A 23,674-nucleotide genomic window follows, 5' to 3' on the forward strand; every position below is an offset into this window, starting at 1 on the left:
TAGGGTGGTCATGAAAAATTCGAAACATTTGAAAGTGATGGATGTTTTGAACATCACACATCACTAGAGTGTCGCCTCGCGAGACGAAACTCGCGAAATTTCGGTGCGGCTCGTCTCGGTAGAGTTTGTCCAAAATAATAAAACAAACGTTTTAGAAAAATAAACGGAGAAAAAATATTTGTTCAATTTCTGATTCCGATACTTCAGACAATTTTAAGAAATGCTTATTACTTACGCAGATGTTAAAAAATCGCTTCAATTCCCGCTCTCCTGACTCAAAAGGAGCCTTAATGGAAGAGTTTTCCCGCGCTACCGCGTACTCCTCTCGGACAAGATGTTTCCTTAATTATTCGTTTTCCCACCCTTTCCAATACATTTTCGTGCTTTTTATCAATTAACATCGCGAAAAAAATAGACTCACAGAATAAAATGTATTATTGAAATAATTAGACCTATAATATAATTTCGTGGAAAACTACTAGTTGATGATAGTAGATCAAAATCTTCGGTAGTTTGAGAATCTATGATCTACTAGAGCGCGCTATTGATCTTTCGATTTTCTTTTAAATTTTCTTTTTTGCCTTCCTCCATCTCCTTTCCCAAAATGAACAGCTCAACAAAAACCTACAAGTGTGAAATTTGTCTCAAAGCATTCCCGCGCCTTTGTGGTAAGTCATATGTTTTGTCATAGCATTTTTTTCTAATGTTTGCATTTTTTCAGATCTGAAACGACATGAACTTGTTCACACTGATGAGAGACAGAGGCCATTCGAATGCGAATTCTGTCACAAAGAGTTTTCAACCTCTTACTGTAAGTGTTATTAGCACGGCACGCGTCTCACAACTGCGCTCCACCGAAATGTCCTTGTCTCTCAATTTCGCTTCATTGGTTCCGGTAGAGCGCGGTAGTAAAAAGCATGCCGTGCTAATAATGATTGTTCTTGCAGACTTGCACCGGCATTCAGTCATTCACACCGGAGAGATGCCATTCGAGTGTGACATTTGCTTCAAAAAATTCAAGAATTCTTCCGGTAAGTACATATTTTTGAAAACACTTTCAATTAATTAAGTTATGTCTTTTTCAGACTTGAAACGACATACAGTTATCCACACAGGAGAGACGCCTTTCGAGTGTGAGATTTGCGGTCGGGAGTTCAATGACAAGTCCAATTTACGTGCTCATGGGTCTACTCATCTAAACAGAAAAAGCATACAGTGCTCGATTTGTGGGATATTCACTGGGTAAGAATAATGCGTAATTCGCTTAAAACTCAATATGAAAAATATACCAAAATGTAGATCTCGCCGATTTCTATGTCACTGACCTAATACGAACCGCATGGCTTTTTAGGGCCGGGAAAAACTTGCCAAGAAGGCCGAAAATGGAAAAAAAGGCGTTCCAGTCTGGGCAGTGTGAATGACAATGTAAATGTCAGTGGATCTTGGTCACTGTAGTTTGGGCTAATGTGCCGCCGGCCGGCCTAGAATGGCTTTTGAATAATATTTGCGTTCTTTGTCGCCTTTCCCCGGTCCGCGGCACATTATCTGGCCTGTAGTAGGTCAGTTACATAGAACTCGGCGAGATCTACATTTTGGTGTATTTTGCAGCTTTTTGAAAGTGGTCCCCCACAGTCTTCATCTTTAATATTGTTTCAGAAGGAAAACCACACTACGACGCCACATTCAACGACAACATAATCTAGACGGAGATCATTTGGAGTACGAAGTGAGACGATCTACTAGGAATGTATCGAGAGATGGTCATGGAACAACTTCTCAGACAGCTGTTATGGGCAGTAATCAATCAGCACAAAGATATGAGTATGAATCTTCTGAGCGGTGGAATGGTCGAGTGGATACTAGTAACCGTATGAGAGAACGAATCGACAATAAATGGACATATCAGTTTTCGGAAGTGCCACGTCACAACTGCAACTCGAAGCGTCTTCCAACTATCCATACAAGAAAGAGTGTCACCTGCCACAAACAATTTGTGCGACCTTTTGGTAATTACATGACTTTCCCAGTATAATGTTTCCATATTTTTCTTTGAGAACGGAAACGACATCACTTTGCGGAGCGGCCATTCGAATGTGGAACTTGCGGCCAGACGTTCAAACAGAAGCCCCATCTACGTTCACATGAGCTGACTCATCAAGATAATATGTTCAGATGCTCGATATGTGGAATATTTGTCAAGTAAGTAGTTATGTTACACAGGGTCATAGAAAGTCCATATGAAGCAAGAGGTTTAACCGAAAAGAAGCAAGAAAAATGGGAAAAAGGAGATCTTTATTCGAAACATTTAACTCCCTATCGACTGTCCACGTTATAAGCGTGCGATTTGGCTGAGCGGCGACTCAGCCTGCCAAGTCGTGTGCAAACGCGCTTCACTAGACTGCCGGTTTCGCGGGAAAATGATTTGAATTCGTATGATCCTGTGTGTAATTCACTTTTCGAGAAGGCTCCCGTTTGAAATTCAATAACCTTATAATTTAGACACAAAGCTGGTATTCGACAACACTTACGGAAACAGCATTATTTCATGGGTGAACAATTGAATGATGCAGTGAAGAATATCTACGAGTCTTCTCGGACGAGGGAGAACGGAACTCATGAAATGACTGACGTTGACGGTAGTATTCCGATACTGGACGAGAGGTACTTAGGATTGTTGAAAGTTGTTTAAAACAATATGGACGTTTTAGATTTCTGGGAACAAATCTGGAATATCTGGAAGTTGGTCAAGAGTGGAAACCATCGGATCAATTTGTAGATGTTAGCAACACAATGGTAGCGAATACAGAGATGATCGAGCAGGGTTCTCAGAGAAATGACGATTCTCTAAATTTTAACGATCCGGAAGAAGTTCTCAACAAAGGAAATATAGAGTTAGATCAATTTGAATGGTCGGTACCTCATTTCGAAAAAATGGACTATTCAAAGTACCCGGAATTGGATCCAGAAGTATGGTATTCTGGGATTATAAGAGAACAACTTGAGACTAGTCGAATGGCACTTTAAAAGATTGAATTGTTACGGAATTTTTGCATGTTTTAATTGAATTTATTCTTTCTTAATTTATATTATTGCTCTCAAGATAATTAGAAAAAAAAAATTAATTTATTGCGACTTTTCATGGGATTTAGGGATACGCAGTAGTCAAAACTCACAAGGGAAGGTCATGGAGCCATCGGCGTGACCTATATAATTAGAAAGCTGGGAAAATGCTGATTCCAAATATATATTCTGTTTTTGCCCTTGAGGCCTGGTATTCAGAAAACACAAGGTTAAAGTTTAAACGTACTGTAGTTTCTGTCGTGGGACTCAAACCAGTCCTAATTATACTCATTCGGAGCGTCTTGGCAAGCTGAATTTGGAAATTTAGCTGAAAATTGAAATGAAGCCAAACCAGCCGAGACATGGTCGTTTCAGACATCCTGGAAATATAGCAATCTTCTGATGTAACTTTACCTATACAGTAATTCGCTAGCGTGGCTAATTTGCGTCCTGATTCTTGTTGGGCCCAAACTTTGACCTGATTTTTCTCGAATACCAGGTCTCCAGGGCAAAAAACTGAATATATATTTGAAATCAGCGTTTTCTCAGCTTTCCAATGATATAAGTCACGCCTCACGACTCAATGACCTTCCCTAGTCAGAAAACTTTTTAATAACATGTTAGACGTTAGAAAAAACTTGTAAAAAACATTAATTGCCCTAGCTGAAAAGGTTTCTGGTGCAGAGGCTGGGGTGCCCTAACCCTTCGGTTACTAGTACGGGGACACCTAGGACATCTTATATAAGGCGTTGCATACCAACAGAACAATCAGTTATCGATTGATTCATACACACCAGAATTTCCAATCTTCAACACTATCATCGAAAATGCCAACGACGAGGAATCCACTTGTGTCAGATTTTGCTCATGAATTGTTGACGAAAGGAAAAGACAAGACGTGTCGTGATTGTGAGTTTAATTTTTATTCATTTTAAAATCCACTCACCACTTTTTTCCAGACGTCTCTCGAGGCCACCCCGAGAAAACTGAAAATGACAAAACCTACCACAATTTTTGCTGTGAACTCGACAATTATTGTAAAATCTGGGCGCAAACTTGGTTTTGGCTCACCATCGGAGGTGTCATCCTTCTTCTGATCCTCATCTCGATCGGCGGATGTGTATATTGTTGTTGTATTCGGAAACGCAATTCTGGAGGTGCAGATGGTGACAGATACACGGTGGAAGAGCCGAAGGAGAAGGAATTGGCGGAGGATTTGTCGGAGGAGGATTCTTCAGAATCGTCGTGTGAATCGGATTGATAGAGATGATAGTGAAAAAGAAGATAACTTTACTTGTTTAGACTTTTGAAATTAAAATAAAGTGTTTTTGATTTGAACAATCTTTCCCATAGAAAAGTGAAACGTTTTTTTCACTTCCGACTTCCGACTTCCGTCATTCCACAACTGCGAAATTTAGGAAGAATACATTTCACAGAAATACATGGAAAAATGGTCAAAAATGACATTTTTTGAAAATTTTACTTCCGACTTCCGTTTTAGAAGAATAACTTCCGCACAACTCTGCCTCATCGGTTTTCATTTCCATTTTCATAAAATGTTATCAAAAGTTTTCAGACGACTGGCTAGTGCGATCCAATAAATGCGAAATGGCGTAGCCTAGAAATATAAAAACCAAAAGTTCGGCCAGCACTCACCTTGATCATTTTCGAGCTGAAAATTCGCGGCTTGAGGAGTTTATCCGGGATTTTTGAGTTTGATCATAGGTGTGTCCGAAAACTGTACGGAACTCAAATTGCCAAAACGGAAGTCGGATGTCGGAAGTTTGGATTTGAAAACGGAAGTCGGAAGTTAACAAAATGTTTTCTAGTCATCACTAAACACAAATTTTGACATTGTTTTCATACAAAATTGTATCAAAAACCAACAGGCGAAATTTCCATCGAAAATTCAAAAATTTTTGAAGCCGGAAGTCGGAAGTTAAATTTTCAAAACGGAAGTCGGAAGGTGGAAGTGGCGGAAGTAAAATTTTTGAAAAGGGAAGTTAAAAGTAAAATTTTCAGAACGGAAATCGGAAGTCGGAAGTCGAAGGAAGAAATTCCGCACAGCTCTGGTTTGTCCATATTTTTCTACACATTTCGAAATACATTCCCAAATTCCCAAAATCCCTCTATAATGAAGTAGTTAATTGGTGTGTATTCCTGTGTACCGAGACCTGTTCCCGATTGGACAGTGACAATTAACATTGACAAACAATGAGAGTGTCAACCGATCTTAGATAAAAGTGATAAATCTCAATGTCATCTACAGACAGCTAATGGATTTGTCACGCCCTTTTCTTTGTCAAAGATGACAAATATTACTGTGGGAAGAGTGTACTGTGGGAACGAGATAAGACAACCTGCCACCTTTTTTTTATTTCCCTTCACAATCGTTCTCTTTATTCTCTATCATCATGTCTGCAGGATTGACTCTCTTGAGCAAAAAATCTGTAATTGAGTTCATAGAAGCTGAAAAAAGGTAAGACGAGTTGATTTTTTTACGAATTCAAAAACACAAAACAAATTACCGATTATAGCAGTTTTTTAACTAAATTACAGAAAAGTGATGATTAAATTGACTCAAATTAAACAAAAATTAACGACAATCGCAAAATGTTACTTTAGGCTACTGTAGATGCACCATATCTCACGACAAAATGCACAATTTCTCAAAAACCTGTTTCTAGCCCCAAAAATTGTCAGAAAATAAGGTTTTTATGTTAAAACTGTTGAAAGCCTATCAAAATAAGCCAAAAAACTCAAAATTCCACTCTAGACTCTTGTAGATGCACCATACCTGACGACAAAAAGCACAGTTTTGCCGAAAACTTAGAGAAACACATTTTTATACTTAGAAAATGTCAAAAATCTCGATTTTGATATGAAAACCGCCCTAACCCATTCAGGAATAGGTTGAAATCTCTCATTTCCACCCTAGACCACTGTAGATGCACCATACCTCACGACAAAATGCACAAATTTTCCAAAAAAAAACCCAGAAAACATGTTTCTAGACCAAAAACACCGTCAGAAAACCAGATTTCCACGTTAAAATCATTTCAAATCTGTCAAAACAAGCTCAAAATCTGAAAATTCTACGCTAGGATACTGTAGATGCACCATACCTCACGACAAAATGCACAAATTTTCCAAAAAAGCTCAGAGAGCATGTTCCTAGACTTAAAAATTGTCAAAAAACCAGATTTTTATGTTAAAATTGTTAAAAATCTATTGAAATTACCCGAAAATCTCGAAATTCCACTCTAGGCCACTGTTGCTAAAATGCTCTAAATATGCTAAAATCTAAAGTTGTCATACTAGAATATGCTGAATCTTATACACTTTACCGTTTGTCGATATAATTTTCCTATATTCAGATTCCTCACCACTTCCCGATGCCCATCACTCCAGAAGATTGATCGACACGTTCCCCTGCGCCTGAAGTCACTGGAATTCCACGATTGGGGTATCATCATCAATGGATTTTCGTACAGACTACAAGAAGACAGACTGATTTTCAATAATCAAGTTTCGAGGCGATTACCTGTCAACTTTCCTGTAGCACTAAAAATGTTACATGATTATTGGTTGATGGGGAGAAAAGTCTGTGCGAATAGTATGGTATTTCGTCTGGAGAATGATGAAAACATATTAATTCCGCAGATTTCAAGAATCAGGGTACAAAATTTGGATTCTGGAAATCTAGATCTAGATCTCCTGATTCCAATGATTGACTCTTCAATCCTCCCACTCAAAGAGCTCAGAGTCAACTTACAAATGAGCCCGCGGTTCGTGGAACACTGTGAGATATCTCGAAAACTGATCATTATCGATCACGAGATAAATGATGATGCACTTCCACTCATTTTGAGAATTCTTGCCGAGCCAGAAATCAAGAGTGTGGTATTGGAAGGAGCACCTGAAAACAATGATGGACGGAACTTTGTTCAGCAATGGGTCAAGACAAATCGAGAAATTGGAAACAGTTTGGACATGTGTCTTCCAGCTGAACGGAGTGCTTGGTGGTTATCCGATGGAACACTTGGCTTTTTGAAAGAGAGCAACGGATTGTGAGTTGTCATCGTCATACCTGTCAACACGGGCGCCACGTAACTCGCTTGAAAGGCAATGTTATGAGCTGAAAAATATACCAAAATGTAGATTTTGACGAGTTCTATGTCTGTGACATAGTTGTCAGGATTCCAGACTCCGGATTCCGGGGTTTTTTTTTTAATTCCGGACCCGGATTCCGAATTCCGAACTTTAAAAATTTTAATCCGGTTCCGGATTCCACATTCAGGAAAAAGGAAAATTTCAATTCGGTTCCGGATTCCGGATTCCTGTTTCCGGAAGTCAAAATTTTAAATTTTTTGAGTTAAAAAAAGTTTATTTTTCGGTGTTTGTTCTTAAAAGTAGTTTTCAACTTTATTTAACATTAAAACACTCGAAAATATGACTTGGTCTTGCAAATTTAGCTCATTTTTTTCATTTTTTCCCAGTCTGTGCCAAATTAACAATTGGTCATCCGACCCGTAGCAGAGTTGCATGGAATTCCGACTTCCGACTTCCTACTTCCGGGCATTTTTATCATTTCGACTTCCGACTTCCGACTTTCGGATAAGAAAAATCACTTCCGACTTCCGGATAAGGAATTTTACTTCCGACTTCCGGATAAAAAAATTCACTTCCGACTTCCGGATAAGAAATTTTCACTTCCATGCAACTCTGGCCCTTAGTAGGTCACAGACATAGAACTCGCCAAGATCTACATTTTCGTATATTTCTAATCTACAATAACCAAGTACATTGACATTTACATTGACCGGGCTAGTATGGCTTTTTGGCCGTTTTTCTGTTTTCAGGTACTTGTCCCCCGCCCGCACATTGACAATCCTACCCGTAGTAGGTCAGTGACATAGTACTCGCTGAGATCTACATTTTTGTATATTTTTCAGTTCATAATATTGAGTTTCAAACGAGTTACGCGACGGGCGGTTTGGTCATCGTGGATTTTCAGAAATTTGCTTCAACTTTTCAAAAATTTGTTTTTTTCAGAATACGCGAAGGAACTGGGATCTGTACTTTTATACCTATTGACAGTTCATCTGAAATAGTCATTCAAAAGTACAAAAACCAAAAAACGGAGCACATAAAACTGGAAGTGACTCCAATTAACCCGTCGTATCGAATGACTTGCGAGAGTTTTTGTCTCCTGATGCGAAATCTCTTTGCGTCAGAACATTTTTATTTCAAATGGTTGTTCTTTTTGGAAAATGTTATAGTGTATAACAGGTATTCAAAGTGTTTCTTGAAATTTATTTTTATTATTGAAATGATTGTTGTTATAGGGGTTTCTTGCTTTTATGTACCTGATTATAACGGAACATTTCTGTATTTTAATATATTTTCAGTTTTCTCAGTTTTAACTGTTCTGATGTTTGCTTTTGCTTTACCAATTAATTTTAATTATTTTTAATTAATTATAAATCTGTAAATGACATGGAGATTCATCACTTTTATCTAGCATCTGTGGACATATTAAAAGAGGGATTTCGGGAGTTTTGGGGTATGATTCAAAATGTATTCAAAAAATATGGGTATTCCTATTAGATCTGTGCGGAATTCCTTTTTTCCACTTCTGACTTTCTTTTTTGTTAACTTACTTCCGAATTTCGTGGAAAATGTGCAGAAAATTGTGGAATTTTTGACGGGAATTCCGCCTGGCAGTTTTTGATGAAATTTAGTATGAAATCAACGAAGAAATTTTCCTCAAATTTGTTATTAACTACCGATATTCGCTTTTAGGACCCAACTTCCGTCTTTTTTTTTCAAAAATTTTATTTGAGCACAGCTCTGGAGAGGAAATTAACAAATGCCAGTCAAAACCTATCAAGCAAAGTTGCGTGGAAGTGATTTTTTTCTAAAACGGAAGTCGGAAGTCGGAAGTCGGAAGTGAAATTTTGAAAGCGGAAGTCGGAAGTGAAAAAATTCCCGGAAGTGGGAAGTCGGAAGTCGGAAGGTGGAAGTAGATTTTTTTTCGCAAAGATTTAAACTCCAAAAGAAAAAGTCATAAATTCGCGAAATTTAGTGGAAATTAGTCTTTAGCTGAAGAAAAGCCTATTTTCTGTCTTTTCAGACAATTTTTCCTTGTATTTCTGCGAAATTTACTTTTCCTAAATTCCACCGATATGGAATGACGGAAATCGGAAGTAAAATTTTCAAAACGGAAGTCGGAAGTGAAAAATGCCCGGAAGTCGGAAGTCTTTACTCATGACATCTTCCTTCTTTTCACTGACTCCACGACTTCCACGTTTCCGTTTGCGACAAATCAAGAAGAAGGCCACTCCAATGAGGATACAGAACAGGAGAAGTGCACAACCACCACAAACCATCAGAAACCAGAGCTGAAAATATTTATAGTCAAAATTCAAGAGAACCACTTTGTTTCAATATACCTGTTTATAGAAAGAACAAAAGTCAAAAGCCTCACAACACGCGTAGTAACCAACGTATTCCTTCTTGCCACTTGCGTATTCTTTGGATTTGAAGACTGAAACATTTTCAATGTTGTCTGATAAAACTTTCATTGCTGTATTCAGAATCAGAGCACCAAGACGCGTTGAATGACTATAATCATGACCAGAATCCAATCAATTTGAATTTTTCAACTGTTATGCGCCTTTAAACTACAGTAACCCGGGCGGTTTCGTGGTGAGACTCTACGTAAAGCGAATTGGGTCGATAGTATAGTCATTCGAAGCGTCTTGATGAGCTGAATTCAAATGTAGCATTAAAAACCCGATTGGGTCAAGTTTTGAGGTTGAAAACTCGATTTTTAATAATTTTAGTGGATTTGGATCGGATTTTATGCAAAATCCGACACTCGTTGAACTTTCATTACAATATCCTTGTCTTCTTGGTGTAAATTGTGATACCATGGTTTGTAATCGTTGGAAAAAAGAAATCCAGCGTCGCGAATTTCTGTCTTTGCGAACTTCAAATAATCAGGGCACCATTCAATGAATGCTTTAACCATCTCTTCAAAGCTTGGATTTTTTGTAGTTTTAGCAAGATTGAAAAATTGAAACTAATCGATATTCACATTTTTTATCAGTACACGGTCTCCTACACGTGAAAAATTTTATTAATTTGCACGTCGTCTGCGTCTCTCACAGTGATTTTTATCTCTCGTTTTCTCTTTTATGACGTAATTTTAAACGATCTGGTGACCTGGAAGAAGATGGATTTTGATTGATTTTTATAAAAAATAGATGGAGGAAGACATTCCCAGCATTTTCATATATTAAACATATATTTCTGCTGTCTATGGAGCTCAATATCTCTTGTGTAATCGAATTGATTGTTATGACCCGTTTTCGGAGATGTAGTCTACTTTTCGTTCAGGATTGGATGGAAGGCTGTTAATGAAGCCTACCGTAACAATTCTCTGAACCGATATCGTTCAGAAGAATATCAGAAGGAGAAAAAAATCAGGAATTATGTAGATAATATGATGATTTTACACTGTCAATGACCTAATTACGATGTATTTCAAAAATCGCTTGCCATGAGTTTTTAGATCTGAAATTAATCAGTTTGCACCTTGAAATTTTGATTTTAGGCAAAAACTGAAAAAGTTGATTCAAAAATTCAATTTCAGTACAAAAATACGATTTTTTCGCACTTTTTGGCAAAAATCTTGAAAACAAAATGAAAAATCAAAAATGTGGCGCCTTGCAAAGATTCTAAATTTTATTCTGATTCGAATGAGCCATAAATCGAGAATTTTCGTTGAAAAATAAAAAAGTAGATGCATATATAAGAATTACTACTCAGTCGATGGAACATCTTAAAACTAGATCAACTTTTTTATTTTCCAACGAAAATTCTCGATTTATGGCTCATTCGAATCAGAATAAGATTTAGAATCTTTGCAAGGCGCCACATTTTTGAACTTTGACCTAATTCTTGAGAAAAAACGGAAAATGTGCAGAAAATTTGCCATTTTGAACTGCCATCGAAAATTGGGATCTGCCTTTTTGGTTTTGCTCTAGGAAGATTCATTCCACTTGAATAATGATCAGATCAAGAATCTCTACAACCTCATGGAAACAGTTTTTAATCAAATGTGGTAATTAGGTACACAGTATCTCAGCTGACTGAATATTGGTTGAGAACGGAGTGTATAGGAACATAAAAAGATTTCCGGACGATTTTTCAGAATTAAGCGATCACTAAAAACTTGTTCAACAAAATTATAGCTCATGAACAACAAATAGTCGATTACATTTCTCAAATTCGGTCAAGTTTCCCAGTTTTTCTGTTTCTCGTTCACTGGCTTCCAAAGCCTAAGTTCATATTACTATTGCATATCAAAATGTAGGGATTTTTTTCCTCTATTCGTTTTGAAAACTTCCAGTCAAGTTGATACTTTTCCGTAAAGCTAGAGCGTTTCAAACAATTGCCCTACTTTCTTTCTCAAAGATAGCCAAGGACAATACTCAGCGTGAAAGGTCAGATGATGTGGAAAATTATTTAGAATTTTTTACGCGTAGGAGACCGTGTCAGTAAAAACTTATCAACATCTTGATCAAGATCATTATCAGATCTTTATCGAAAGGTCATCGCTCTCATTTTTTTCTCTCTTGTCTGATTGCACTTTTCTGTAATTGTAAGTAAGCACGTGAGCTGCCAAAAATGCCAAATTTGTTTTCAGTGTCAGAATTGACTTCTAACTTCCGGTTTCAGAACCTGACGTCCGACTTCCTTTTCCAAAAATTTTACTTCCCCACAGCTCTGGGACAAACCTCTGATAATAGTCAGAACCCCTGGAGAAACTCATCAAATATATATTTTTTCTCCCTGAGAATGGTCGAAATTTCAAAGTGGTCACTGGTGGCCGAACTTTTTGGTTTTGGGTTTCTAGACCACGGAAAGTGTTTCCTCTGCCGTTTAGCCATTATTGTTTAAATTTTATTTTGAAAATGTACACCGATGAGAAATAGTTTCCCATTCCAAATGCGATCAGATTTTTCAATGTTTCAATATTTTATGGGAGCATGCAGTGAATATATTTGATAATTTATAAATTTACAGTTTTCATTACCCATCAACAACAGTAATAGAAAAATAAAAGATAATTGTTACGCGATAAGCACAGGAGCACTGTAAAACAAATCTATAGTTGTCTCTTTAAGTTTCTCACGCTGCTTACCAAGAAAGAACGTGGATTTTACTTTTCTTTCCGTCATATTCTCCATTAGTTCCAACCAGTTTGCTTGGACTATTGCCCGTTGGGTGGTACGTGAACCCAGTTGGGTATTTTGTCACATACCACTCCTTGTTCTCACACATCATACCGAAAAGTATAAAAATATCCACAGGTAAACCAGTTTCCTCTCCCTCAAATGGATACGGAAAGAGTGCCTAAGTAAGTCCTTATTATTTGTAAACGTCCTGAAAATTCACTCACTGCAGTGGCTCTTGGAGCTCCGTCATCCAACACGATTTCACTATCTTTAAAATAAAATGCAACGTGAGTGAACCTTTTTGAACCGCAGGTGATGTTTCTATCACACCCAGCTCCTTCGGTAAACAATATTTCATCGTCATCTGAGACATTTTGTGAAATGTTCTTCCGAATAACTATTTAAGAATATATTTTCTCTTACGGTTGGGGGACTGAGGATCTTTAAGTTCAAGAATGTTTGGGCATTCGCAAGATGTTGCAACACTATTGATTTTCATACAGCAAGAAATACAGAGAGAAAAACAGAATAATTCATTTTAGCTAGTTGTTAGATATTCTTTGTGAACTATGTTTTCCCGTTTTTATAGATTTTTGAATGATCTCTTGGTAATATGTTAATGAATATGTAGATTTGAATCGATTTGCATATGAAGTATCAATAGTTCAGAGAACAATGAATATTAATAAATGTGTTCTGTACTTTCAATTTCTGATATTCTAATTTTCGAATTATTCGACGATATTGAAATATTATCGGCCAGTAAAAAATTGTCACCGGGTTTCTTGTTGGTTTTATTGCCGGAGTAGCACACTACCTGTAGATCACCCGATTATTTGCTGAGAGTGCTAATTGGAAGTGTCAGATGACAGTAAGGGAACAACGACGAGGCAGAATGCCCGTGTTACCCCACAAGATTAATACAAGATAATCCACTTTCCCAGACTACTTTTCCCCGTTCACGGCGGGGCAGCGGCGACGCGCGGACTCCGCAGCCGAATTCCTCGGCCCCGATACGGCGGCGCGCGAAATTCAAACGCCAATTTTTTTCACAAAGCGCGCTGACAGGCTTTTCCACGTTTTCTGGCAAGTATTGGATATATTTAACACATTACAGGTGATGTTAACTGAAACAAGCGATTTTTCAATGTTGGAAATTGTGGAATAACAAAAAATCTCGATTATAATTACTTTTTATCAAAGAAAACGAGTATATTGAGAAAAAAAGTCATTTTCTCAAAAACTGGACTGGATTTTTTGCTGAAACAGTTTTTTAAAGTAAAATGAGGGTGTAGAATTCAATAAAAACATCAGTTTCAGTTCATTGAAACATTCTGAAGGCTGTTTTCGTTGAAAATGTCGAAAAATTAGTGAAAAAAAATCATAAAATTTTTATTTTCTCAAAAACTGGACTGGATTTTTGTCTGAAACAGTTTTCTAGAGTAACACGAGGGTCTAGAATTTGATTAAAACATCAGTTTCAGTCTATTGAAACATTTTGATGGTCGTTTTTTCTTGAAAATGTCGGAAAAATAGGGAAAAACAATGTATTTGTCTATTTTTTTCAAAAACTGGACTGGATTTTTTGCTGATACAGTTTTTTAAAGTAAAATGAGGGTCTAGAATTCAATAAAAACATCAGTTTCGGGCTATTGAAACATTTAGAAGTCTGTTTTTCTTTGAAAATGTCGAAAAATTTGAGAAAAAAACAATAAATTATTTATTTTCTCAAAAACTGAACTGGATTTTTTTCTGAAACATTTGTCTAAAGTAAATTGAGGGTCTAGAATTTGATTAAAACATCAGTTTCAGTCTATTGAAACATTTTGAAGGCCGTTTTTTGGAAAATGTCGAAAAAATAGGCAAAAATGATTTTTTTTTTCAAAAACTGGACTGTATTTTTTGGTGAAACAGTTCCGTATAGTAAAATCAGGCTATAAAATTTAATAAAAACATTAGTTTCAGTCGATTGAAACATTTTGAAGGCCTTTTCAGTTTATTTCTCACATCAGCACAAATTGCTTAGCCCTCACACTTAATTTTCCATATGCGTTCTCTGAATTAGTGTTTTTATTTTCGTTCAAAGCAATTTTTGCCGATAAAGTCTTTTTCTCACAAAAAAAACCACATTTTATCATTTTTTATGTGGTTTTCTGCATTTAAAAACATTTTTATATCATTTTCGGGTTACTGTATACACTAGTCCGCAAACACCGTGTGAAGTGTACACAACTTTTTCGGCTGAGTATTTAATGCGGATTTTTCTAGGCCACGCGTCGCCGCAGCCCCGCCGTGCCGTTAGCGAGTGGTGTCTGACCAGTCCTCATTCTACTGGTCCTGAGACAGTCTTGATAGATAAAATCATAAAAAGAGGGTGACTGAGTAGATGCCTACGAGAAGAAAACTGGTTTAGATGAGCAGATGAACAGTGTTTGCTTGCAAAAACATCGCAAAACCCTCTCGTTCGAGTAATTCAAATACGACAACATTGGAAGATTAGGGGTCTCACACCTCTAGTACGGAGACCATCTGTGACTGAGACTGCATTCTCATACTGTCTGCTTTCTGCTCATTTTTTCCTTTTTCCTATATTTCTTTCTATTTTGTTCTCTCCGTGGACTAATTTGTTATGTTTTCAGTTTCCAACTCATCCCCAATGCCCAAGAAATCTAACAGGCCGCTCTCATACGAGAGTTTGAAAAGTGTGCTATTACACATGGAAGCTAATCTCAGGTTAGTTACTTTTCAAATGATTGAACGTGAATCATTATCTCACAATAATAATCATTTGTGCAAGCCGAGCTAAAAAGGGCCGGCTCGTATCTTGCTCGAAACGCATTATTATGAGCTGAAAAATATACCAAAATGTAGATCTCAACAAGTTCTATGTCTGTGATATAATATGGATCAAATGGCTATTTGGCAATGTGTCGTGGGCCATGTTAAAATTTATCTTTCTTACTTTTTTTGGACTGCGACGATTAAAATAGTGCAAATGAGTGTTTTAATCCATGCTACAATAACCAAGTACACTGCCACATTGACCGGGCTAGTATGAATTTTTGGCTGGCTGTTTTTCTGTTTCTAGGTACTTTCCCCCCGCCCGCACATTGCCGATCCGGCCCGTAGTAGGTTAGTGACATAGTTCTCGCTGAGATCTACATTTTGGTATATTTTTCAGCTCATAACCATCATCTTTCAGATTCCGTTTATCCTTCAAACTCCCTGGAATCAGAACAGCTGAGAGAGCAACTCCGCTCCGAATCAGCTCTCTAACTCTGAGCTATTACAATATTGTTGTAGATGATATCGAGTACAGTGTACTTGCCCAACGCAAGCACTCCAGTATGGAAGTGCCTAAACCATTCTCATGGTATCCCGTCACCTCTCGAGGTGCCATTTGTGATCGTTCGTGCCGCTTTGGTAACTATGATATAAACTTTTACGGAGGACTGGATTGGATTACCGAGGATGTAATGACTCCAGGGGATATGAGGATGGGGTGGTTGGAGACAGGATTGAATGATCGAAAACGAAAAGAAAACGGAAAAACAAGAGGAAAACGGGATCAGCAATTGGCGGAGGACACTTTAGAAAAAATGATAGAAGATGCTAGACGTCTGCCAGAGAACAAGACTTCGCCAGAAGAAATCCTCAAGAAGTGGTACAGTACCACTATACAATTCACTATGAAAGGACGGACTTGCTATAAAACAGAAACCTTAACCTATGACAAAAAGTTAACCGAAGCGAAAAAGTATGTGGCAACTAGACTCTTTGGAAACAGAAGACATTCAATTATAGTGCGCCATTTCTATTTTGTTGAGGAAGAATCTGAAGTTGTTCGGTTGCCTTCTGGGTTCCTTCAATTCAAAATTCAATCATTGAAGACATGTACCAAACCTACCGCAGTTTTGAATTTTCTGGAGCCTATTCTGGATCCAGACAGTTTTCCATTGAAGAAAATATCGATGAATAGTGCGTATAGCGATTTCGAGAGAGAAGATTTTGAACACTCAGCAATACATAATGCGAAGAAGTTGATTTTTGGAAGATTTTCGACGATATCAGTGTTGAAAAACCTTCAAAATGAATTTGTAGCAGTAGAGCTTGGAGACTTTACAATTCAAAATTTGATGGATCTTTTGAATCATTGGATAGCAACCAAACGGAAAATCGGAAGTATTTTTCGATGCAGTTACGAGAGGGAGGAAGAGATCACAAGACTATTCAATTTGCTCCAAAATCGTTTTGGTGTAGTACATCATATTTCAGGGGATAGTTGGTAAGCTTTAAATTGAAATTAAATAAATTTGAAAATGAGTCCAATTTTAGGGACAACTTCTCGTCACACAACATGTGGATCCCTATAAACGAGACTTCGCAACTTCGTGTATTCAGTGGAATTCGGAAGACTTCCGTTTCACAAAGTTGGAGAGTCTACATGAAAGTTATTCATATTTGATACCTGTCCTCTAATCACGCACCTGTCCCATTTCAAACTAAATTGCATTTATTGAATTTATAAATTATTCTAATTTATTCAATTATACTTATGTACTTTACTTTTTGGTATTCATTATTTATTCAATGTCTTTGTATTTTTTTCACTCAAACAATTTTTAATTCTAATGTTTACTCAATTGTTCATGTTTTATGATAAACAACTATAATTAACCAAAAAATACCTAAATTATGTGTTTCGTGTAAAATAGTGTTGGCAACTTGTTACTGTTTTCGAAAAAAGTCGGAATTTTCTGATTGCCTTCATGTGTTTCTGGATTAGTTTTATCAGTTACCAAGAAACCTTATTACTCCAAAATCTAACTTTAATGCGTTAGCGCAACGGAAGAAGCGTCTTCTGACGGCTACTGTGCGCGTTTCACCGAAAAAAAAAACTTTTTGGAGATTGGGGGCATTTTCGAAATTTTATTGTTATAAAACCCCAAAACTTCACTGAATTCGGTAGAAAACGGCTGATTGAGTAAATTTTGTATAGTTTACAAAAACTTTTTTTGCTATGCGCCTTTAAGTTACAGTAAGAAAACCTTTAAGTTACAGTAAAAAAAACGGGGATATCGATCCTTCATATCTGCACGCGTTCTGAGTCATTGGGTCGTTGGCTCATCTCCACTTCTGCTAGCACTGTATGCCTTCTGAATTGTCACGTTTTTCATGTCTCTATTACCCATCCGCCGGTGGCTGACCGCTCGCTCAAAGTTCGGCCCGGGGACGAGGTGTGGGTCTCACTGGGTAACAGCGATGAACCTCGCGAAAACGCGCTCCGTTGATACGAGAGCCGCGTCGCCTCGAACGGAAAAAGCCGCGACGCGGCGGACGGCGCTGGGCGCTATGAGAAATCAGCTTTTTCCACTGAAAACATAATAGAAACGTGTCTGTTTTGAAGAAAAAAAGTCAAAATCAATTAGAATTACATTTTCCTGTTTCAGGAAACATCATTTTGAATGTACTGACTTTGAAAAATGCGAGAAAGACAAATAATCTTTAGGAGATTTTAGACACTGAAAACTGTGAGAATACTAATAGCTGGTGGCGTTTACAACAAAAAACTTTCGAACAACATCAATTTTATTAAAATAGTAAAACAAAAACAAAGAAAAATAAGAGAAATAATGAAAAATTTACACTGAATTTCGAAGAAGCGTTGTTGGTGTGAAGTTGCGCCGAAGATTCGCAATTTCAGCTGCTGCCAAGACGTAGAAGTAGAAACCTGAATGTTTTATTCATGAATCTACGGGAAAACTGTCTAAACGGAAAAAATACGTGGAAAAAATAACCTGAAATGTTCGCCTTGACTTGTTCATTGATAATGTCCACTTTTCGCTGCATTAGTTGACTGAAAAAGATTTTTTTCGGTTCTGTAATAATATTTCGAACGAAAAACAAAGTAAATGTACGAAAAGTCGGTTTTAAACAAGAAAAAATGAAGAAAATTGAGCTTTTTTGACGAAAAACGAGCTTCGCGGCTTATCACTTGAAGGGAGCCGCGACGCGCACGCAACGCATCTCTCTCGGTGTCGATTTACGAGATTGAATTGAGGTTCATCGCTGTTACCCCGTGGGGTCTCGACGCGACTACCGTAGTATAAAACTTTTTCATGGCGAAAGTACGGTCAAGAGCCGCCGTAAATCAAAATTCCGCAACGAGACCCACTCCGCGTCCCCGGGCCGAACTTTGAGCGAGTGGTCAGCCACCGGCGGATGAATAATATTGATGAAATAACCAAGATTACAATTAGTTTATTGGTTTTCTACATACGATTTTCAACATTAAAATGAGTAAATTATAAAAAAATACAGAAGGGAACATTAATTAGTGAATGCGTAGCCATAGAGAACCATCATTGTACTCATGCGTGTTGAATTGACAGTCACAACAACATCCATTGAAACACGTGAGAAGATGGTTTTTGATGAATGGAGTGTTGTTTGTCGAGTGATTTCCTCTTCCGGTAATCACTTCAACCTGTTTGATATTCCTTCTTCTCAAAACACTAACAATCTCCTGGATGTATTCTTCTGCTTCATCAACCATCATTCCATGTAAATCATACTTTCGAAATGTTTCGTTATGATCCCGATTCCATTGTTTGACTATTCCATTGATCTCATCCTCTATTTTCTTCCGTTCATCACAACCAAATGTTTCTTTCCGTTGATCATGAAGTTTCGAGAGATGTTTTTGGAAAAGTCGTTTTTCTTTTTTCGAATCCTTCAAATTGTCTGAGGTTTGCCAAGTTTTTTTGGAGAATCGGTGGGAATTTCGGAAAGTTTTACGAGCCATGAATATAGTAGGGAAGTGAGTATAGGTATAGAGAAATCGATAGTGATGTCGTGCGACTTTGTAAAAGATTGAGAATGAGCATTCGTCTCGGTGGAAACGCATCTTCTCATTTAGTCTTTATTGATCCCTTGAGCGCAAACTCGTTACATGTTAAAATACGCGGAAGGTTACTCACACTACACAAATGCGTCATACTGTATAGTTTCCAAAGGGAGAGTAGCGGAAGCAATTCACATGGTCATTTTCAGTCCATATGAATTCAAATTTTGTTCCCGCGAAACCGGAAGTCTAGTGAAGCGCGTTTGCAGACCACTTGGCAGGCTGAGTCGCCACTCAGCCAAATTGAGTTTTTATGCCATCAACTTTTGGCAACTTTTTTTCGGAGCGCAGATTCCTAACATGGACTTTCTATGACCCTGTAACTATTCAACTCGCTACATCGATCTGCTGAAGCACGGGTTTGGGGATGAGCTCATAAATTAAACGCGCTCCACTAGACTTGGAGACAAATTCAGAATTTAATTTTTTTTCCTTGCCAACTATGCTCAATAAAATGTCACTGTGTCCACTGTCTTCTGTCGAAACTTTAAGCCTAACACGGCTCTTTAGTTTTCTCAGATTTATAAGGAATATTTAATCCATACAAAGTGTATATTTTCAGGTCGAAACTGCTCTCTTTCGCTCACAGTCTCGCACACAATTCCTAGACCTGCAATCGTCGCCATAGTTGTCGTCGCGCCCGCCGTCTCTTCAAGTCAACGCTCTCTTGCCGCCGCCGTAAAACGACGCTCCGCCATTCCGCTCTACAGGCTCGGCGCCACTAATTCGCACCCACTAACTCCGCCCACTTTTCGCCCTATATAAGCTGGCATTTTGCTCATTCTAGGCAGTTCCTACGGGGTTTGTCCCGAAACCATTTTCCTCCTTGTTTTCAACTTTTCATTCCTTTTTTGTAAACCTAAAATTTCCTCTATTATAAATTCACAACACTGCGCCGCATGGCTTTAAAGGCGCATCTAATTTGTTCAAAATGGTCTTGAAGCGAAAAACATTATTTGCATTTATTTTTAGACCTGCAAAGCTCGAAAACGCGGTATTTGATCTTTTTCGACTACGAGACCACTCCGCGGAATTTCTGATAAATTAGATGCGCCTTTAAAGCCATGCGGCGTAGTGTTGTGAATTTATAATAATAAACTAGTAGTTGAGTACAAAAATCTTACGTTGTTACGCTGTTAGTTAAAATAAAGAATTTCAAAAATGAACGCTTCATTCAATTCATCAGTACAGTACACTTCATTCAGCAATTCTCATTTCCATCACAAATATGAATTTCCACTTGATAACAGTCCTCCAGTTGTTCTATTTCCTTCCTTTCCGGTAGAAGTCTTTCCAGTTTTCATTGGTTTCGCATCACCATCCACCTTCTTCAACTCCTCTACCGCACCCACCACATAATGGGCCTCTCTTCGTCTATGATCTCCTATTCCTATATCTTTATGTCTTCTTTTGATGAGACAACTAAAAAGCACGATGATAACGATAATGGAAATCAAAACTGCGACTTCGGTGCAAAGAATGAAAAACCAGCTCTGAAAAAAACATTTAGTTAGAAAAAATTGGAATACGCTTTTTTCGCGATGAGGCCAGGACTACCAATGCAGCCGCGCTCTATTGACAAGAGGGGTACATTTTTTGCGTTACGGTGAATATTCGAACTTGTTAGCATACTATGTCTATATAAATTCGAATGTTTACGGTGACGCAAAAAATGTACCATTCTTGTCAGTAGAACGGGGCTGCTTCGGTAGTCCTGGCCTCATCGTGTTACTTACCTGATAGTAAAACGAACAATAGTCGATAGTTTCACAACACAGTTTATATGAGCTCTTATTCTTGTCTCCACTTTCGTAATCCTTTGAATAGGTGACTGAAACAAAAGAATACTGAACTGATAAAACACAGAATGTTAGCTGCAAACAACAACTTACAATATTTGCAGATAAAATCTACTTTGTCTTGAATGGCCTTCTTTTGTTCTTCACTTCCACTCTTCAAAGTTTTTATCAATTCATCGCAGACCTGGTCTTTTGATTGAGGAGGCCTCCCAGTACCACTGAATGCCATTTGAAAACTTGGAACTGAGAACTTTTCAGACAAAATGAACAAATGACACGATGATTAAAGTGAGAGGTCACGGGGTAGATCATCTGATAAGGCATTGCGTGACCTTCAGTAATTCAGCTTCAGAATAAAAGTAAAAACAAACGAAACTTCATGGGGGCCGTTTTTTCAGAGTATGGTGCATAAGGTCCCTGGTGAACACGCTGGATTTTATTTATTTATTTTTCACAGGTGTTCGAATGGATAAGTGGATAAGGGAAATGAACGTTAAAGTACACATGCTGGTTCGATTCCTTTCTTTTTCAATAACAAAAGTATACAAAATTTAACCATTTTGAGAACGAAAATATTTGAATTTTATTCGAGTCGCGTTGCGTGCGCGTCGCGTCGCGGTTCATATTGAAAGATACCACAAATGAATGTTAAAGTCGAATTTGGAGCGCAGCCAAGTCTTTTTTCGCGCCGTATCAACCGTTGTGCGACGGAGCAAGTTTCCGCGACCTTACGCCTCACAAAGTCTAGGCGTGAGTAGTGAAATCGAACGCGCTCCACTAGACATTGGCGGCAAATTCAAATTTTAATTTTTGCAATTCGCTGTTTCACTGTGGCACTTTGATACGCAGCCTAATCGACCAATCTTTGAGCCGATTTATGCCAGTTTTCCCGCATTTTTGGCCAGTGTTTCGACTGTCTCGCATCTTTTCAAGATCAATTCTATTAAAAAATTAAATAACATTTTTAAATAAAATTTTTTTTTCGCATTTCGCGCTAAAATTTTAGCTGATTTCAGCGGAGCGCGTTAATTTTCACTACTCATCCCGAGACCCTGTGACGCCTCGCACTGCTGTGTTTATTGTCAAAATAAAATATCATTATTTTTCAGACCTGGTTCTATTTGGTTTGCATTGGTGCCGGTTTTTAACGAATACCTATTTCACTGAATTATGGCCAATAAATCGGTTTTCGACTAACATGATTATGTAAAAAATAACAAATTACGAAGTTAAAAATAATTCCTCGACGCATTAAAATTCAAACTCCCGCGCTTTGCACACCGTGGCCGAACTGCACGGCCGAGTTTCAGACAATCGTGTACTCCTCGTGGACAATTGCATTTTAATTTTAATTTTAATTGTTTTCCCGAAATATTGGGTCAATTTGATTAAATTTAAAGGTCAATCGTAAAGTAAAAAATAGATAATCGAGTGATAAATTCGAAAATTTCAATAAAAACGACCTTTACTTTATATTTTTATGAAAATTTCGGTAAAGTTACTTTTTTTTGAATCGCGACTGTATTTTCCGCTCTTATAAATCACTAAAACCAATTTTTCTTTCAGTTTCAAAAATAGCGAAGGGAAAAAGTGTCGATACACAAACGGTGAAAATGGAATTCAATATCGGCGGCACTATTTTTCGAACGAAAAAACCAAATTGACCGAGAAAAAGAAGAGAAATCTTCTCGCTAGAAGGGAGTGAATAAGTAGTAATGTAATTATTTAAAACAATTATTTTCTTAATTTTTTAAATTTTCAGAGCAATCCGATCTTCTTCGACCAATCACCGACACATTTCCAGTTGATTCTGAACTTTTTGCGTTACGGAGCAGAGTTGATTTATCGATTTTTCGGTGGAAAATGTCTGAAATTGACTGATTTTGGCTGAAAATCGTGGTTTCTTATCGATTTTTAGGTAAAAAATTAGGAGAAATTGCCGGGAACTCGGTTTTTCAAGTTCTTCATAGTCAAAATCAATAAATCTGCAGTAAAAACTAAAAATTCTGTAAATTTTGACAAATGTATGACGTTTTTTTTCTGAAATTTCTTTCTATTCCGCACAAATTATCCTTTATAGCTCGGCCAAAGTTCTTACAACCGCGCTCCACCGAAATCCCCTTGAAAATGTCTATTTTTCTCTGAGTCTCTCAATTTCGCACACAATTTTCTTCGGTTTCGGTAGAGCGCGTTTGTGAAGAAGCGCGCCGTGCTAATACGAAAATATTCAAAATTTTTCCGCAAAACTTTCTTTGAAATAGGTAACTTTTCGACGGAAAATAGTTCCGAAAACAATCGGAAATTTCCGATTTCCGTTCAGCGCGTTCCTAGTTCAAAAAATCAAAAAAAAATTTAAATTTTCCTTCGAAAAAGTGAAAATTTTGATGACTTTTCAGAATCTTTTCTAATTCTGAATAATAGTCGAATATTTGACTTTTTCGCGATAAAAATTCGAAAAAAATTTGAATTTTAACGCCATTTTTTTCTTTATTTCAGTCAGTGGTCATCATCCGATACAACTGGAAACACTGGGAAGATGTGTTCCATTCGATCGATGCAGCGGAATTCGTCAATTTGATCGAAAAATACTTTTAGTAATTAATTTTTGTCAATAATTCCCCATAAAATTTCTTATTTTCCAGCACCATTGCCATATAATGAAA

At 37.4% G+C, this 23,674-nt stretch overlaps 8 protein-coding genes across 8 annotated transcripts; 4 read left to right on the forward strand and 4 right to left on the reverse strand.

Moving 5' to 3' along the window:
• Positions 1-604: 604 nt before the first annotated feature.
• On the forward strand, positions 605-3,024 carry GCK72_007690 (uncharacterized protein; the record flags this gene model as incomplete). Its single annotated transcript, XM_003107269.2, has 8 exons — positions 605-668; positions 722-811; positions 948-1,031; positions 1,086-1,242; positions 1,657-2,006; positions 2,055-2,199; positions 2,500-2,661; positions 2,709-3,024. 8 exons carry the CDS (start codon positions 605-607, stop codon positions 3,022-3,024), a joined length of 1,368 nt encoding a protein of 455 aa, XP_003107317.2.
• An 863-nt stretch (positions 3,025-3,887) lies between these two features.
• Positions 3,888-4,321, forward strand: GCK72_007691 (uncharacterized protein; the record flags this gene model as incomplete). Its single annotated transcript, XM_003107199.2, has 2 exons — positions 3,888-3,969; positions 4,020-4,321. 2 exons carry the CDS (start codon positions 3,888-3,890, stop codon positions 4,319-4,321), a joined length of 384 nt encoding a protein of 127 aa, XP_003107247.2.
• Positions 4,322-6,786: 2,465 nt separating this feature from the next.
• Positions 6,787-7,134, forward strand: GCK72_007692 (uncharacterized protein; the record flags this gene model as incomplete). Its single annotated transcript, XM_053726376.1, has 1 exon — positions 6,787-7,134. One exon carries the CDS (start codon positions 6,787-6,789, stop codon positions 7,132-7,134), a length of 348 nt encoding a protein of 115 aa, XP_053590570.1.
• A 2,144-nt stretch (positions 7,135-9,278) lies between these two features.
• GCK72_007693 (uncharacterized protein) lies at positions 9,279-9,647 on the reverse strand (the record flags this gene model as incomplete). Its single annotated transcript, XM_053726377.1, has 2 exons — positions 9,279-9,464; positions 9,516-9,647. 2 exons carry the CDS (start codon positions 9,645-9,647, stop codon positions 9,279-9,281), a joined length of 318 nt encoding a protein of 105 aa, XP_053590571.1.
• A 2,556-nt stretch (positions 9,648-12,203) lies between these two features.
• Positions 12,204-12,807, reverse strand: GCK72_007694 (uncharacterized protein; the record flags this gene model as incomplete). Its single annotated transcript, XM_053726378.1, has 4 exons — positions 12,204-12,225; positions 12,275-12,486; positions 12,533-12,672; positions 12,732-12,807. The coding sequence occupies 4 exons, from the start codon at positions 12,805-12,807 to the stop codon at positions 12,204-12,206; spliced, it is 450 nt and encodes a 149-aa protein (XP_053590572.1).
• A 2,157-nt stretch (positions 12,808-14,964) lies between these two features.
• On the forward strand, positions 14,965-16,773 carry GCK72_007695 (uncharacterized protein; the record flags this gene model as incomplete). The annotated part of the gene is made up of 3 exons (XM_053726379.1): positions 14,965-15,041; positions 15,511-16,593; positions 16,644-16,773. The coding sequence occupies 3 exons, from the start codon at positions 14,965-14,967 to the stop codon at positions 16,771-16,773; spliced, it is 1,290 nt and encodes a 429-aa protein (XP_053590573.1).
• Positions 16,774-18,642: 1,869 nt separating this feature from the next.
• Positions 18,643-19,113, reverse strand: GCK72_007696 (uncharacterized protein; the record flags this gene model as incomplete). Its single annotated transcript, XM_053726380.1, has 1 exon — positions 18,643-19,113. The coding sequence occupies one exon, from the start codon at positions 19,111-19,113 to the stop codon at positions 18,643-18,645; it is 471 nt and encodes a 156-aa protein (XP_053590574.1).
• Positions 19,114-20,432: 1,319 nt separating this feature from the next.
• GCK72_007697 (uncharacterized protein) lies at positions 20,433-21,240 on the reverse strand (the record flags this gene model as incomplete). Its single annotated transcript, XM_053726381.1, has 3 exons — positions 20,433-20,705; positions 20,949-21,043; positions 21,105-21,240. The coding sequence occupies 3 exons, from the start codon at positions 21,238-21,240 to the stop codon at positions 20,433-20,435; spliced, it is 504 nt and encodes a 167-aa protein (XP_053590575.1).
• Positions 21,241-23,674: the final 2,434 nt, after the last annotated feature.

This window comes from Caenorhabditis remanei, chromosome II (genome assembly GCF_010183535.1).
Source record: "Caenorhabditis remanei strain PX506 chromosome II, whole genome shotgun sequence".
Lineage (NCBI taxonomy): Eukaryota > Metazoa > Nematoda > Chromadorea > Rhabditida > Rhabditidae > Caenorhabditis > Caenorhabditis remanei.